This window comes from Gobio gobio (genome assembly GCF_949357685.1).
Source record: "Gobio gobio genome assembly, chromosome: 17".
In the NCBI taxonomy this organism is placed as follows: domain Eukaryota; kingdom Metazoa; phylum Chordata; class Actinopteri; order Cypriniformes; family Gobionidae; genus Gobio; species Gobio gobio.
In genome coordinates, this window is record NC_137110.1 from 33,687,409 (window position 1) to 33,702,796 (window position 15,388).

General features: G+C 39.5%; 1 protein-coding gene across 8 annotated transcripts in view; it reads left to right on the plus strand.

Annotated features, from left to right (window-relative positions):
• setd5 (SET domain containing 5) overlaps positions 1-14,855 on the plus strand; it is a 64,438-nt gene extending 49,583 nt beyond the window's left edge. For 2 of the 8 annotated variants that reach the window (XM_079840973.1, XM_079840975.1), the window contains exons 9-25: positions 1,412-1,560; positions 1,728-1,845; positions 1,985-2,094; positions 2,202-2,448; positions 2,567-2,644; positions 4,637-4,852; positions 4,955-5,296; positions 6,677-6,922; positions 7,468-7,591; positions 7,691-7,953; positions 8,045-8,101; positions 8,368-8,853; positions 10,506-10,598; positions 11,241-11,500; positions 11,636-11,769; positions 11,866-11,948; positions 12,082-14,588. In XM_079840973.1, coding sequence (XP_079697099.1) covers positions 1,412-1,560; positions 1,728-1,845; positions 1,985-2,094; positions 2,202-2,448; positions 2,567-2,644; positions 4,637-4,852; positions 4,955-5,296; positions 6,677-6,922; positions 7,468-7,591; positions 7,691-7,953; positions 8,045-8,101; positions 8,368-8,853; positions 10,506-10,598; positions 11,241-11,500; positions 11,636-11,769; positions 11,866-11,948; positions 12,082-12,627 — 3,552 coding nt within the window. In that variant the 3' untranslated portion in view covers positions 12,628-14,588. Of the gene's footprint in view, positions 1-1,411; positions 1,561-1,727; positions 1,846-1,984; positions 2,095-2,201; positions 2,449-2,566; positions 2,645-4,636; positions 4,853-4,954; positions 5,297-6,676; positions 6,923-7,467; positions 7,592-7,690; positions 7,954-8,044; positions 8,102-8,367; positions 8,854-10,505; positions 10,599-11,240; positions 11,501-11,635; positions 11,770-11,865; positions 11,949-12,081 lie in introns of all 8 variants that reach the window. The other 6 variants (XM_079840974.1, XM_079840976.1, XM_079840980.1 and 3 more) reach the window with 3 other exon arrangements.
• The last annotated feature ends 533 nt before the right edge of the window (positions 14,856-15,388 follow it).

Consider the following 15,388-nt stretch of genomic DNA (forward strand, 5'->3'; position numbering starts at 1 on the left):
TCCTTTTATGGATGTGAATTATAGAAATGTGATAATGTGTTATGTGTATGCCATGTTAAAGAGAGTGTTTTTAGATTTACACTGATAGTGTGTCTGCTTCCCGAAAAGGCTAGGAAGCCAGTTCTAGAGTTTTGGTGCTAAATAGGAAAATTATGTACTGCCTGCAGTTGATTTTTGATATTCTAGGTATTATCAACTGGCTAGAATTGTTACATCGCCAGTAGATGTGAAGGAATATAATGCGTTAAGAGCTCGCTCAAGTACTGACGAGCTAAACCATTTAGTACTTTGTAAATAATTAGCAAGATTTTAAAATGTATGTGATGCTTAAAAGCGAGACAATACAGTGTTGACAGAAACGGGCTAATATCCTTTTCTGCATTTGCATTGAGAGCATACTAATTTAATACGTAATTTAGATATGTTTTTAAGGACGAAAAATGTGGTTTTACAGATGCTAGGAATGTGGCTTTCAAATGAAAGATTGGTATCAAAGAGCACACCCAGGTTCCTAACTGATGACAAAGACTTGACAGAGCAGCCATCAAGTGTTAGACAGTATTCTAGGTTACTACGTGCGACAGTTTTGGTCCAATAATTAAAACCTCTACTAAATTAAGTAGTAGGAAATTACTAGTCATCCTATTTTTTTACATTAACCATGTATTCCGTTAATTTCATGAATTGGTATGTTTCGCCAGGGCGCGAAGAATTATAGAGCTGAGTATCATCAGTGTAACAGTGAAAACTCACACCATGCTTCCTAATGATATCTCGCAAGGGTAGCATGTACAGGGTGAAAAGCAACTGTCCTAGTACTGAGCCTTGCGGTACTCCATATTGAACTTGCTCAAAGTGTTCTGTAATCCTTACACTTCTGCTCCATTGCACATTTTCTTCCATTCTGGTTCCACACTCATTGCCCATTCACTAGAGAACTCCATATTCATGCCATACATTTGTAACCATTGCAACTGTAATATTTTGTTTGTACAACAGTTGTAGAAATAAGTATATACTGAGTAACATGCATTTTAAACTCAATTTTGCTGTTTTTAGGTCCAGCAGTGAAAATGTTTTCAAGCAAACCAAAGCATGAATAACACAACATAGTGGTGTATTGTTCCTTAATGAATCAGTGTTTTTGAATAAAGCAATCGAGTCAGTGATTTGATAATGAAGATAGTCACCACCTAACAATGTAACCTGCAGAAGTATAGATATGATGCCATATATTTATAATAAAAAATAATATTCCATGAACTCACTTAGTGAATAGAGTAAAAACTGTTTTTATAAACCGGTTTACTGACAAGCGGAGTTAAGGCCACAACTGTGAATTGAAAACTTGTTTCCAAATTTTGTGTACTTTTTCATTTAATAATTATTTTTGTATATAATTATTTTGTAGTTACAGCTGGGGCGTGTGACACGTGTACAGAAACATAGGAAGATTCTCAGAGCTGCACGGAATTTAGACCCTGAAACACTCATCATTGAGTATAGAGGCAAAGTCATGCTCAGACAGCAGTTTGAAGTCAACGGACATTTTTTCAAAAAGTAAGTGTGTCTGTGTGAGTGTATCTGTGTATACCAACATCATCTTGATCTGATCTTATTCTAAATTATACAAATTTTTCTTTAAATCTCATTTTAACCGGCCGTTTCTAAAATATTTATTGCAAATTGACTGTCCTTCCTGATTCCTTCTATTATCTCTATTCCAGGCCATATCCATTTGTCCTGTTCTACTCTAAGTTTAATGAAGTGGAGATGTGTGTGGATGCCCGGACATTTGGCAATGATGCACGGTTTATCAGAAGATCATGCACACCCAATGCTGAGGTGAGATGAATCTGGTATTATCTAATAACTGCTGATGTGTTGATGGGTTGTTTGACCTATATGTATTGGTGCATATTCTGTTTCTTTTCTGAGTAACAACCTGACAAATGTTTGTTGTCTTGTATGCACTAACACACAGGTGCGGCACATGATAGCAGAGGGGATGATTCACCTGTGTATCTACGCTGTAGCTCAAATCTCAAAAGATTCTGAAGTCACTATTGGCTTTGACTACGAGTTTAGCTGCTGGTTAGTCACTCAAATTAGTTTCTTAAGATCTAGTATGAGTCTTAGATAAACTGCGATTTCAGTGTTTTTTGTTTTGACTCTTCTTTTTTCTCCGATTTTCTCCACAGTAATTATAAAGTGGATTGTGCATGTCATAAAGGCAATCAGGACTGTCCTGTGCAGAGACACAATCTCCGCCCCCCTCAACAACCATCCCCTCAGTCTTCACCCTTTGCCCTGCCTGGAGCAGAAACACGGAGAAGACGAGCCCGACGCAGAGAGATGGAAGGGGACCGTCTCGGAACCAGCATGTCTGACGAGAGCAACCACCTGCTGGAAGATGCAAATGAGACACAGGGAGTTAGCGATACAGAGGTGCATGTTTGTGGAAAAACAATCCTCAATGTCTACTGCTCTGTTGCCAATACTTTGCGGAATTATGATGATGATTATCTCACATGATAATAAAGCTGAGCTTGTTTTTGTGCCACAGGATGCTCTTATTGACGGAGTGAAGTTAGAGAATGGAGAGGAGTTAGACGAGAATGGAGCGCCAATACCAAACAGACGTGTAAGCTTTCATCAGAGGAGAACAGTTATGAATCAATACATACGGTCTAATTCTAACACCGGGCCAGTGGTCACTCCTATGGGGCTCTATGATTTCCGAGATGTGGAAACCAATCCATTAATAAAAATCGTATAATGCAGATTGTCACAGAATTGAGCAAATTTTGGATGGATAAATCAAAAGTAGGACAGTGCACTTAATCATAATGCTATCCAACTTTTTCCTGAGTTAATGATGAGCACCGCCATGAGGAATTCCAACTGCCATATAGATGCTGTCTGTTCCGGTCTCCATAGGAACACAGTCAAAACTGGGTAAAAAAGAGCATCTGAATTGAATAAACAGAAACGTTTTGAACATTACAAAAAAAAAAATTGTGCAGGGTTAATCTGTGCTGTTGTTGGAAAATTCTTGGATAGTACATGCTTTGAGCACCAGCGAATCTGAAGAGAATGTCACCGTATGCTTTGCATTTTATGCTAAACTGGCGAGAGAAAGCGATCATGGCTTGCAGCACTTACAGGGTTAGTTCACCCAAAAATGAAAATTCTGTCATTAATTACTCACCCTCATGTCGTTCGAGACCCGTAAGACCTCCGTTCATATTCGGAACACAAATGAAGATATTTTTGTTGAAAGCTGATGGCTGAGAAAGGCTTCAGATAGGCCTCCATTGGCATTCAGTACACTTATACTCCCAAGACGGATAAAAGGCACTCAAAACATCGTTACAAAGTCCATCTCACCACAGTGACTCTACAATAATCTTACGATGCGACGACAATAGTTTTTGTGCGCAAAAAAAATCAAAATAACACCTTTTTCCAACTTGTTACTGCCTTCCGTGTGTGCCTCCACGACGCATGCGCGAGAATATGACGCAGATCCGGCGTTCGGACAGATGACCCAGAAGTGATTTGTTTACAATCAGAGGAAGACGCGCGTATCTCAGCTGTTGGATTCTACATTGATCGTGCTTTAGGTCTCGGCGTAGTTCTCAAAATGGGGTTAGAGTGTGCATTTCATGGATTCCCGAACCCCGGCGCTACGTCATATTCTCGCGCATGCGTCGTGGAGGCACACGCGGAAGGCAATAACAAGCTGGATAAAGGTGTTATTTTGATTTTTTTTTTGCGCACAAAAACTATTGTCGTCGCATCGTAAGATTATTGTAGAGTCACTGTGGTGAGATGGACTTTGTAACGACATTTTAAGTGCCTTTTATCGGTCTTGGGAGTATAAGTGTACTGAATGCCAATGGAGGCCTATCTGAAGCCTTTCTCAGCCAGCAGCTTTCAACAAAAATATCTTCATTTGTGTTCCGAATATGAACGGAGGTCTTACGGGTCTCGAACGACATAAGGGTGAGTAATTAATGACAGAATTTTCATTTTTGGGTGAACTAACCCTTTAAGTTAACATACTCCCTAAAGAGGATATATGTGCGCTCTAATCATTTTGAGGACAAAATCCCACAAACTATACTCCAATAGAGAGCTGCATAGGATATGAGCGCTCATATGCTTTCAGCGCAGGTAGCAGCTAACTTCGGACAGCTTTGTGTCATTTACACGCTCATTAAACTTTGGCAAGTGAGGCACTGACGAAAGACATGAAGACAAAAAACAAGAGCTAATTTTCATAGGTTTAACATTAGATTATCAGCTTGGAAAATACGCTAATTTGAGTAGAAACACCGGAGGCCAGAAATCTAAAGCATCATTCCATCACACCCAGAAAAGGGTGGATAGTGGACTAGTGTTTGTGAATATTAAGACTCAAAAAGACATGGTATGGTTTCATCTACTACACATACTCAAGCATGAGTGATTTATCCAAAAAATAAAAGGAATTGTTAAATTTCATTTGACAATTGTTTTATGTTCTAAATTGGAGAAAAAAAAAAAGAAAGCCGGTTTTGGGAAGAAATAAAATAGATTTCATAGGGCCCTACTCACCATATAAACCACTTATTCTTTTCGCCCCACACAGTCTCGTGAAGAACGCAAGGCAGAGGCCATAATGCACATGTTTGAGAACATTGAGAGGAGAAAGAAACGTGGTCAGGGTACAGTGCAGACTACAGCTGAAGAAACCAAACTGGAAGCAGGGGAGGCAGAAGTGCCCTCACTTACAGCAGGAAACTGTGTACCAAATACAGGAGCAGTTGGAGGAGTCAGCACACGACGCACCTCCTTTGCCACTGTGGTAGTTACTTTTTACTTCTTTTTACTCTTTTGTCGTCTTCTCTTTTTCAACTTGGCTTATAATGGCTGTGTTCTTACACACTTATACTTGTCTTTTCATTAGGACACAACAGACATTGACTCTGAGAAGCCCCCTGCTACACCCAGTCCTGCCCCAAAAGCGCAACCTGCCCGTAGTTCCAAACCACGTCCTAAAAGCCGTATCTCCAGGTACCGCTCCAGTTCAGCCCAGCGTGCTCGGAGACAGCGGCAGGCTCTTTCCCAGCAAGCAGCAGAGGGAGTTCTGGTGGGTGGTGAAGAGGGCAGTGCAGGGGCAGCCCTCAGGGAACAGGGCCAGGGAGAGGGAGCTCCAAACTATGGCCATCTTCAAGATGGAGAGTTATACGGAGCTACCTCTGCAGGGATGAGTAATAAGACAAATGTCAGATGCCCAAAAACCAAAAAGGTGAGATTTTATTTTACACACTAAATCCTACACAGGTTAATGGTCACGGTTTTCTTACAGCGAAGGTAGTTCACCCAAAATTAAAATTCTGTCATTTACTTACCGTCATGTTGTTACAAACCCAGAAGTTTTTTATTAATCTTTGAAGTACAAGTTAAAGATATTTTTAATAAAATTTGAGAGGATTCTGTCCCTCCATTGAAAGTCCTGGTAACCAAAACTTAGAAGATCCTTAAAGGCAATAAAGGCATCACTTAATATGATGAACCGATTTAATTTAGAAACTTGTGCGTGTCATTCGCAAAAATAAACCTCATTGGTTCTCGTGCATCTCACAATCACCTTTGAGCTTCCATGTTTACCATATGTGACTGGAAACTGCTCACTGTAGCGCAAATGGGTGGAGCTTACGAGTGTAATTTGGGCCTAATGGGTGGAGCTAGAATATCCAACCACACCCTAACTCTACCCTAACCCTACCCACAACTCTGTCCCTCCACCCCATTAGACGTCCAGAGAGGTGGAGCTGGACTATTCCCACCCCATTGGAGCTCCAGAGAGGAGGAGCTGGACGTCATTTGACTCTGCAGCGAGTACCATTTGTATGTGAAATGCTCCATGTACGTGTCAATCATGGTTTATTTGTAAATACAAGTCTATTAAATTAAATCTATTCACCTTATAAAGCGATTATATCTTGGATTCAACCGCTCTATTCATACGGATCAATGTTACGCTTTGACCTTTTTGGATCTTCTCAATTTTGGCTACCTGCACTTTAAATGGAGGGACATTCATTCCATCCTCTCTTCAAACTGCTTGTCTTATATAGGGTCGTAGGGGATGCTGGAGCCCATCCCAGTGCTTAGGGCCGAAGGCAGGGAAAACTATAAGTAAAACTGCTCCATCCTCCTCTGTTCTTTTTTTGCCCTCTTGGGTCAGCCGGCAAATAATTTAAGTATGATTTGAGGACAGTTCAAGTACTTTTTCAGTACTTCTAGTTATAATAAGCAATATAGCGCTGGTCTTGTTTTGTAGTCGAAAATGTAGCAATGGACTTGATTTTGTCCATTGAGAATAGATTGGATTATTGGATTGTTGTGATTTGCTAACTGCTGCGATCTTCATAAGAGGGGGGATTTGAGAGGGGGGATTATTGCCTAGAATTGAGCCAAGTTTACACGTCATCAGAGATATCAATGAATTTGATTAAGTAGTATGAGGGCAGATGAATGTTGAATTAATGTTTAAATAATTTATAATAAATGAAAAAAATTATAATAATAATTAAATTTTGATTTCATGGTGTCTTTAAAAAAATGGCTTCATTCATTCTGTGGTCAGCTATGTTTCAACATTTATTCTCTCTCTTTTTATAAGTACCTGGTGACGGATTGGTTAAATGACAAGGTTCCAGAGCGGGTGGAGGAGTCTGTGGAACGCCCTTTACGCATCACCACTGACCCCACAGTTCTGGCCACCACCCTCAACATGTTGCCAGGACTATCTCATTCACCTCTCATCTGTACTACCCCCAAACACTATGTTCGTTTTGGTTCCCCCTTTAACCCTGAAAGACGCCGGAGACCCTTTATGATTGACCCTGCATATGGTTCTTGCAAGAAGGTTAGAACAAGTTACTGAACAAGTGAATTGCTTTGTGTCATTCAGGTTTCCTCTGAAAAAGAATTTCTCATATTTGTTGTTTTTAGACTAGACTTGCCGATATACGGTAATATCGCGATAATGAAGATTCACGGTATTCGTGGGCACTTTAAAATACCATGAATAATTATTTATTACGATTTATTCTGATTTTTAGAATGCATTTTAAGAATGCTTATTGTAAATTATTACTTATTGTTCTTTATCATTCTTTTGCACTTTAATCTGTTTGAAACATTTGTTTACTAAAATTTGTGCATTGTTTTATTGTTTAAATGTTCAGTTCTTTTTGTTATAAGAAAAAAGTTTTTAAAAAATTCACAATATCGTGATAATACCGTATACCTTGATAAAAGCTTCAGCAATTATCACAAAATGAAAATTTGATACCATCACATGCCTATTTTAGACATAGATTGAATTGTAGCTGAATTGCCCAAAGATTTGGTGAACATTATTGTTATTGTGGCTACATAGAATGCCTTTGTGTATATCTGTCTGAGCAGAGGTGGATGAAACAAGCGCTGGATGAGAGCATGTTATCTGGACTATTGGAGGATGGAACGGAGTCCAATTCTTCCCACAGAAGTAACACCAGCAGCACCAGCAGCTCTCTCCAATTTAAACCTGGTAATGGCTCTTTCTCCACTAACAGCAGAATGTGAATTGTATTCGGGTTCTAACTAAGGTTTTTTTTATATTTTATTTTTTATATTGTCTCTCGTTCAGAGCTGACAGGACCATTTAAGAAGAGGAAATTGAAGTGTTCACCAGAAATGGCAGCTCCACCCTCTGAACTCTTGTTACGACCATTGTCCCCCATCACCCCACCTCTGCCCTCTGAACTTCCAATGACGCCTCTTCATTCGCTCCTAAATCCTTGCTCGCTTTATTTAGGCGGGGAATTGGAGAAACTAAATGCTTGCATGCTTTCTTACTCGCCACTCACATCCCGGCCCACCAGCCGCTGCAATACACCTCTACAGTTTGAGGTGAACACGCACGTAAAATTCTCTCTCAATACAGCAGCTTGTTGTGATTTGCTCTAGCCATAGAAAATTATAATTTTGTTCTTTTTCACAGAACATCTCTTCTCCCGAGGCTTCTCCTGTGCACAGATCAGAATGTCTGACTCCAGAAGTAAGTTTCATTGTTCCTACATGCACATGGAATTGCTAATGCAATATAGCATTCTCAAGTTTGGAAAATTAATGGCTGAACATGTACCTCACTTATTCGGCATGAATCCAAATGTGTGTGCTTTGCACATATTTTCCATTCTTGGAATATATATATATATATATATGGCACTTGTGGACTGAAAAGTTCCAGAATGAAATATTTCATTGAAATATTTGAAACCGAATTAAATATTTTCCTGATTTAAAATGTTTTTTGTTTTTCAGCCCTGTTTGCGACCAGACTTCACATCACGGGTCACTGCCTTCCCTGACTTTTCCACAAGCCGGGGAAGCCCAGCTCCTGTGTCAGAAGACTTCTCACTTGCTACTCCAGACTCTCTCAATGGATCTGGTGGTGGGACTCCCCGCAGCTCAGCTGTTGTGTCCTCTCTATGTGACTCTTCCCTGGTTTCACATGCCAGTGAGGCACAGGCCCGAGAACAGGCCTTTAGGACAGAGTTTAACCTCATTTACACCTGCTCTCCCCTCAATGCCAATTTACCCACTGGTCCTGTAAGTGACAGACACTTCCCACAATCAGAGGGAGGCTTTTCCACGGCTGACTCTGACTTTAGCACAATGAGCAGCCAGGGGCTGCTGATGGATGCGGGGTCTGGCTCCCTCTCACTGTATCTGGACACACAGTTTGGAGGTGGATTTTCAGAGAGCAGCACATCCCCTCATCCTAGCAATCCACCACAGAAGAAGAAGGCAAGTACTACAGCCACATCAGTTTGTCCATATAATTTTTTTTTGCTTTTCAGTGGATTTTTTAAATTAAGTTCTTATAGCACAATATTATTGACCTACCACATATGACATCAAGGGTAAGTTTAAGATCCCAGTATACTCACAGCAAAGTTCCTTTTCACTCTTCGCCTAAGGGTAAAAAAAAAAAAAAGGATTGAAATACCTGAGCTGAAATATAAAACATCCCTATGTATCCCATACTGCTAGGAGCAGAATAAGCACAATAAAAATGACAGTGGTGAGAAAACGGCAGTTAAGAAAGCATCTGATCATAGCGAAGTGCATGTTTGCACGAGCTCTGCATTTCGGCTCTTCAGTAAAGTCACGTCACATTTATTATATAGCAGTTTATACAATAGATTGCTTTAATGCAAGCAGCTTTACAGTTTTAAACTCTCCAGTGTGTTTTTACTCGTGTCTGACCTTGACGGATTGTACAGATGAAACCAGAGAAAATTTCCACGTCAAAAAGCAGGCGGAGCCCCAAAGCTACCTATTACATAATCGCCACAGACCAATGATAGGTCAAACTTTTTGCCATATGGTTCACTTTAAAATGTTTCAAACTCCAGAAACAAACTTTGTTTTGGTCTGATTTTGTTCAAAATGACATTTCATTTTGCGCTTGATGTATATCGGAGCCTTTATACCAACTGTCATCTGATTCTAATTTTGGGGGTGGGGGGGCATCCTACTCTAAGTGTCTACTTTTAACTTTTCACTTCAAAATAGATTTTTCTTTATTTCTGGTTCAGAAATCACTAATTAACAAACAGACATGTTAATATCCAACATAAAATAGTCTCGCATTGGCTATTATCCAATGACAATAAATTAGACTATTTTACTTCAAAACTTTGGAAGCTTGTTTCCACCTCTGAATAAAAAATAAAAAAAAAGTAATTGTGACTTCTAAGAATTGTGCGATATAAAGTCATGATTGCAAGTTATAAAGTCAGAATTGTAAGATGATAACTCACAATTCTGAGAGAGAGAAAAAAGTCATTTCTTTTTCCCTCATGACTCATAACTCGCTATTGCGAGTATATATATTCCGCAATTCTGACTTAACTTGCAATTGCGAGTTAAAATCTCATATATAGATGTAAACCCGTAATTGTAAGATCAAAAGTCGCAGCTATCTTTTTTTGTTTTTTTCCACAATTGCAAGTCAGAATTGCAACTTAATATCTCATATATAGATGTATATATAATATATAGATGTATTTTGTGACAGAAACAAGCTTCCATACAAAACTGTTCAGATTAAATAAATCTCACAAATATTGATGTTCGGTTCAATTATTTGGGGGAACATCTTACCGTTAACCTATCAATGTGCTTTTACCTTTGCATAATCCCACCTTTACAAATGTAGTTAGAGTGGATATTTCTTGACTTGGCGTAGTATAAAATAAGAACTCATTAAAATCTTGGAAAAAACTCTGCTGTTTACCTTCCTTTATCTCACATACATTTAAATCATGAACGGTGGTCCTCTATCTGGCATGAAACTCTTTATCTGTCTTTGATTTGCTCCCTGTTTCTCTCTTTTCTTCTCTTCGCTCTTAAAATTCTTGCAAAATCTTTCTTTTACCCTTTTCTCAAGGCAGAGGGTCATGGTGAGTGCTGGTAGTCAGCTGGCTGGCTTGTCTGGGTACCAGGCATTAGCTGTAAGGGGCCAGTTCAAGCCAGGGCAAAACATGGTGAATATGAAATAAGTGGCCTCCATCTAGAAGTGTGCATGTCCATAACATTTGCATCTCCAGATGATGTACTCCCTCCCTCCCTCAGCAAAATTGTTTAACTTAAAAAAAAAAAACCTAAAAAAAACAGCAGCTGCAGAGCCATTTGTATTCCATTCAAAGACACAGATGCTTTCATTCTCTAATCTACAAACATTTCTCATGGTGAATCTGTCTGTATGTGTATGTGGGTTTTTCTTTGCTTTTGTTCTAGAGTCTAGAATCCTATTTTAAAAAAGTTTTTCATAGTATGATGTTAGATTTGCAAGTGTTCTAGCTCTGAAAGAAAAAAATGCACATGTATTTATTTTATTTACAGCATTTTATTGGGTTAATATGAGCATTTAATGTGGTGGTATTTAGTGTGGTGCTTTTCTAAAATAGCAGCATTGGGTACTGCATGCTGTATCTTTCTCATACTCATTGAAATTATATATGATGTCATTGTACATCAATTGATCATGCATGTGTTGCTTTATGTGAACATGTGAATGTTTCAATGCATGTGTATACTAAGAAATTATACTGAAGGACAGAACTGCATGGCTGTTCATCGTCTATGTGCATCTTTTAGTCACTGTTATACACCTTCTTTCCATGTAGGTCTCTCTGCTAGAGTACAGGGAAAGAAAGAAAGGGCCACGGGACCCAGCGCCCCTCGTCACAAACCTCAGCTCCATTTGCCCTCGCACAGAGTCTCCAGGACAGCCCCGCACGCTTTTTCAGCCTTCAGTCTCTCCGCACAATTCGTTCTCTCCAGAAAGGCTATCTTTCCCACAGATAGAGGAGGTCAGTCCTCCTGGCATCAGGTCTGGAAACCAAACACAGACCACAATACTGGGTGGACCAGAGTCCAACCACTGGTGAGAAAACAACACAGAGATTCATAGTTATAGTTGACGATTACCATGGTCCTTCTAAACACTAGCTCTTTGATACACATTGTCACAGATCCCTAATGAACCGTCGTTGTGAATTACTTTTTTTATGTTTATCAGGATGGTCCCTACATCAGTTGAGCGGTTGAGGGAGGGACAGGGTGCTCTGGAACGTGTCCTGAGGGGTAATCTGAACATAGAGCGTGCCCTAAAAAGAGCAGATGCCGGAATGAATGACCAAATCAGCAGCTCTGGTATGAATTGGAATTTTTCCCCACTGCATGTTTTCAGTAACAGATCTGAGAATGCTGTGAACTGTGGAGTTTGAGTACTTATCTGTGTCTTGATAGATGCTGTTGAGATGGACAGGTATGATCTTCATAGCTCAACTCTGGCCTGTCCCATAAAGAGTCCTTCTGTACACCCACATCAGGTAGGATATTCACAACGCACAAATATTCAGAGAAAAAACACATTTCTGATAATGTCATGAAATTCATACAAATCTTAATTATTCCAAACGTTTGATCTGAAGTTTGTTAAATCTGTCTTTAATGAACATCCAGCAGATGCTGCCTCTCCAACCAGAATCCCATCAGCCCTCGGAAAGCCCCTCCTATGACCAGCAGAGCTCCTCTTCTCCATTCTGTCCCTCTGTAAGCCCCTCCCCTCCCCGCTGCAGCTCTGGGAGGCCCAGTTACTATCCTTCAAAGCTGCCCACACACAGCCCACTCACCCAAGAAAGCCCACCCTCTTCTACAGTATCCATCTCCTCAGTGGACTCAACAATGTGTGCGCCACAGCCTCACAGCAGCAGTGGAGGTGGGATGGACACCTCAAGCCTTAAAGCTAAACTGTTGGACAGCACCCTGTCAGCTGCTCTTTCTCTACCCACCAGAGGTCTAGGACATCTTAAAATGGACAGCACTGCAGTACCACACACACAAGGTGCTCATGGCTCCAGATTGGCCCAGTCGTCCAGAGTTCACAGCCAGAGAACAGACAGACCCAGTCAGGCTAACTCGAGACATCTCACAGCTTCTGGAGCACAGCACTATCCACAAAGAAATTTACAGGGTTCAGGGGTATGGACACAGTCGGGAACCTTTTAGGACCCACAGTGTGTGTGTGTGTGTGTGTGTATGCACGTGTGTGTGTGTGTGTGTGTGTCAGAAAGAGAAGTGTGTGATATCCTCCTCACTTTTACCTGTGGAGAAGCTCTGCGTTGTTAGTGTGAATTTGATGTATTGAGTTCTGTATGGATGGTCTACTTTTTTTTCTTTACTTTACCCAGTTCCTTTTATCTTTATCCAAAACCTGAATTTCTGCAGTTACATGTAACTTAGTGTGGACTTCATAACAATCAAATCAACGGAACATTAAAGTAACTAGTTTGGAGTATATAACCAGATTTAAATGTATTTTGAAAATTCACCCAAATGCTACAATGATGTGTTCATGATGAGTATTTAAGAAGAAAGTTAAGCACCTGTGGTGAAACAAAACTTTCTCTTAAAGTAGGGTTCTCCTGTTTAAGACTTATCTAAGAACTTATCTAAGAATGATTCAAAAGTGATCATGCTGATCTTAGATGAGTTTTCAACTTTCATGTCTAATGTATGGTATTATGACCATATGAAGTGGCACTCTTACTTTAAGATGCTTCGCACGCTTTACTCTGAGTACATTCTCCAATTTTCAGTTTTATCAGTAGTCGTCATCAGAAGAGTTTTGTAGTATGTTCATGGATGGCACGCTTGGCTCAGAGCAAAGTCTTTTTGAATGCACATGAAAGCAATTCTTAGTGAACGGTGAGTTATTTCCTCACTCTGAATCATTCCAGTGTCTAGCTATCGTTAGGGTCCAACAGGCCTCTGGTCTGTTGAATTCTCTTTAGTGTCATGAAATCACTACTCACTACTTGACAGCAGATCTTATGGTGCTTCAGTTGGTCCATTTGAATTGTTTTTGTTTCCCAATGTGATCATGATTGCCTCTTTAGGTAAAAACATGCAATTGTCAGTTCAAACGTTGTTTTTTTTTTGTCAAACTTGTTTCCAATGATTGTTAAAAGACCCTCTTTGTGACTTGCAAAGCGCACAACTTTGCAGAAAAGAATTTGCAGAAATGTTTCTGTTTATACACCGTTAAAAAAGTATGTATACCCTCCCAAGCCCTTTAATCCTGTATAGTGTATACTTCTTTTCTCTCACTTCATTCTCTTCATTTATTTTACTCTCCCTTTTGACCAGTCCTTGCATTCCAACCACCATTTTAGAAAGAAAGCGGAAAGAAATGCTGTGGCCCAATGGTTTGATCAGTAAAAAAGACAAAGCAAGTGTGCTGCTGCTGTGGTCTCTCAAATGTAAGTGTTTTCCCCTTTTTATAATTACAAAAAGCTGCTCACAGGACAACCTTTTTAAAAAAAAAAATAGGCATAGTACTGTACCTCCCTTGGATGGGACCTTTTATAAACCGTGAGGTCACCAATTCATGTGCCATGATGACCACAGTAGTGGGCTATTGACCCCACTTCAAACAAAACTCTTGTTGCATCTAGAGAACCCTAGTTGTCTGCTTGGTGGATTAATACAATACATCAATATAAAAGATTGTCTGTTTTTGTTTTACCCCAATGTGTAAAGATCTTGAAATCATGACGGGTTTAATGTGGTCTGCCTTAGTTCACTGGTTTATATGAATGTCTCTTTCATAGAAGGGTCTTGAAAAGGTAAAAAAAAAGACTATGTGAGCTGAAATTTACCAGCACCTTAACTACATGATCATGTGTACTTGGGTGAAGTGTCATTCTGTTCTCAGAGAAATATAGTACACCAAATTTGCTGCATGATATTTTTTTTTATGTGTCATTGTAACAGTTAGGGTTGGGTTTATTGGGATACGGTTTTGATTGAGATTCACCTCTTAACACCACAAACATTTGGCACTTTTCTAGCATCCATAGACATATTTTTGTTGTATTTTTTTTAACCTAATTTGAACCCTTCCCCTTTTTCATGATATAAAATGCATCACATTTTGCTTTTTAAATAAAATGTTTGTGAACATTTTTATAACTAGTTTAAGCATTTGCTGAGCATTGCTGAATGGAAGGACAGCTGAGAGTGAGAGAATATAAAGGCTCATATTGGCATTGAGAAATAATATAACCGTAAAAAAACACCCTATGGAATAGTTACCAAAAAAGGTCTATGGAGGGCCTTAGTATTTAAAAAAATGTGGCCTCATTGTAGTACTTAAAGCCCTTTTTATGCCAGATATTAGGATGTGTGTTGGGCAATCCAGTCACAGTATTAAATACAGGTGTAAACGTGGTCCAAAATGTTGAGTTTGTCTACTTTCAACCACATTTGGTGGTGGTAGAAAATGCATGTGACCACATAGCATTCACAGTATAAACACTCAAATGTAGTCAAATTTGTTTGAACCGCAGCAAAGTATTACTTACTGCGCTTAAACTTTTTACTGGTCACTTTCAGCTCTAACTATTTGATTAAAATTATTGCAGTCCATGACCAACATATACATGCAGAAGACCTTCTTCAGTGTCTCATGTGAAGCACATCCTAGGTTGACTTATTAGGTGGTTCACTAAAATGCTGAGACACATGTTACACGAGGTCTTGATGTTTGTGTTCAACCAAGACCAATATTAATATAGTTAAAGGAATTTATTAGAGAAGAGCAGTGGATTTGAGACTCATAATTGAACTCAAATATATAAGCATTGCGATTTGTGTGACCCTTAAAAGGCTCTATCTCAAAGCTGTAGGGATACACTCAGAACAAAGTGATAACACCTACCCAAGGCATCAAGGTTTTGGTGGTAATCATGGACTTTCTGATAGATGT